The 1,437-nt window shown below is 35.9% G+C and overlaps 2 protein-coding genes across 2 annotated transcripts in view; both read right to left on the bottom strand.

Moving 5' to 3' along the window:
* The window catches only part of grem1a (gremlin 1a, DAN family BMP antagonist), a 15,105-nt gene that overhangs the window by 7,731 nt on the left and 5,937 nt on the right, over positions 1-1,437 (bottom strand). The window lies entirely within an intron of this gene.
* The window catches only part of LOC103457338 (rho GTPase-activating protein 11B), a 16,518-nt gene continuing 15,082 nt past the window's right edge, over positions 2-1,437 (bottom strand). The window contains exons 4-7 of the mRNA XM_008397378.2: positions 695-846; positions 515-619; positions 266-439; positions 2-197 (exon numbers count right to left, since the gene is read on the bottom strand). Coding sequence (XP_008395600.1) covers positions 103-197; positions 266-439; positions 515-619; positions 695-846 — 526 coding nt within the window. The 3' untranslated portion in view covers positions 2-102. The remainder of the gene's footprint in view (positions 198-265; positions 440-514; positions 620-694; positions 847-1,437) is intronic.

Genomic DNA, 1,437 nt, shown 5'->3' on the forward strand with positions numbered 1-1,437 from the left:
AGTCACATAAAAACAATTTATTTAAAAGAAAAAAAGTCTGATACAACAAAATCTGTTCAAATATTTTTCAGAAATGGACAGATACGAGACAACTAGTAAAACTTAGATTGGTGAAGAACGTCTCCTCCAGTTTTTGTGCTGCAGYCTCTCCATGGCAGTCAGAACAAAAGTTTTGTTTGCAGATCTGAAACTTWGATCTACAAACATGTGTTAATTATTCTTTCCACAAAAACAGAAGCATTGTCCATTTTAAAATCATTTCTACCTTCACTAGGCATGCAGGTCCTGAACAGCCGGATGTTGGGAAAGGTTTCCAGACCGATGCTTCTCCTCAGCTTTGAGTCGCCTCTCGTTATGCAGACAAGAGTCGGATCAGAAACTGCAGGCCTGATCTTTGGCTTACTCTGAATCCAGAGCATGGTCTTCTCAGATCGTTTTACTGAGAAAAAAAAAAAAAAAGCAACTTTAATCAAGTAAAATTCTAATTTCTCAGAAATAATTGCTTGTATTTTACCCTTTAAGCTGCGTATCTTTTGGTTTCTTTTCTTGAACACATCCTCCAGATGAGCAAAGTTCACAAAATATTTCATGCTGTCCATAAGAGTTTTAGGAATCACTCCTAAAATGTGATGCATTTAGAAGAAAGTCAGCCAAAGATATTTTAAATTGATATTCAACCAATATGATTAATTACCAAAAACATTAGGAAACTCTATGAAAGAGCGCAGGACAAGAACTCGAAGTTCAAGTCGTTCTTCTGACATTTCGCTTTTGTTTGGCGGCGGTAAGAGGCATGGGACAAAGACTGTAGCCAGATTGGAGATGGTCATCAAGTTGTCAGAGCATCTGAGAAAAGGAGAAAATCTGTTTATGATAACATGAAAATGTATGAAACTCTTTGGTACAATGACACCCTCCATTTCAAGCCCCAAAAGTTGACTAGWTTCATTCTCAGTTTGAAAGCACTCTGAAAAAAACAAATGGCCCAAAAAAGAACAGATTTATGTCAACATGGTCTTCTTGCAAACTAAAACAAAGAATCAGGAAGTAATAAAATTGACTCAAAATGTTGCATTTAAAAATGACATGAATAAGTGTCCTTTAAAAAAAAAAAAAAAAAAAAAAAAAAACGCTACATCAACTTCCTACCATTCCTTTCGTCTTTGCTTTAAATACAGCCGAAAAACCCCATCCTAGTGCAAAATAAAGCATTTTTAAAAAATGTTGTGTTTCAATTAAACCAGTTTATTATGGTAATTCCAATTTGAACAATGTTCCGGTCAATRGAGGCGTAGCTAATGCTAATCTCACTCAGGGTGCCGAATATCCAAGCAAATCCAGCTGAAAGTCCAACCAGGTTTCTGATTAGTTCTGGTATCAATCATTTGCCCCCTTCGCTGCACTAATGAACCATAAAGGAAGTTAAAGTTGACCAAA

This window comes from Poecilia reticulata, linkage group LG21, assembly GCF_000633615.1.
Source record: "Poecilia reticulata strain Guanapo linkage group LG21, Guppy_female_1.0+MT, whole genome shotgun sequence".
In the NCBI taxonomy this organism is placed as follows: domain Eukaryota; kingdom Metazoa; phylum Chordata; class Actinopteri; order Cyprinodontiformes; family Poeciliidae; genus Poecilia; species Poecilia reticulata.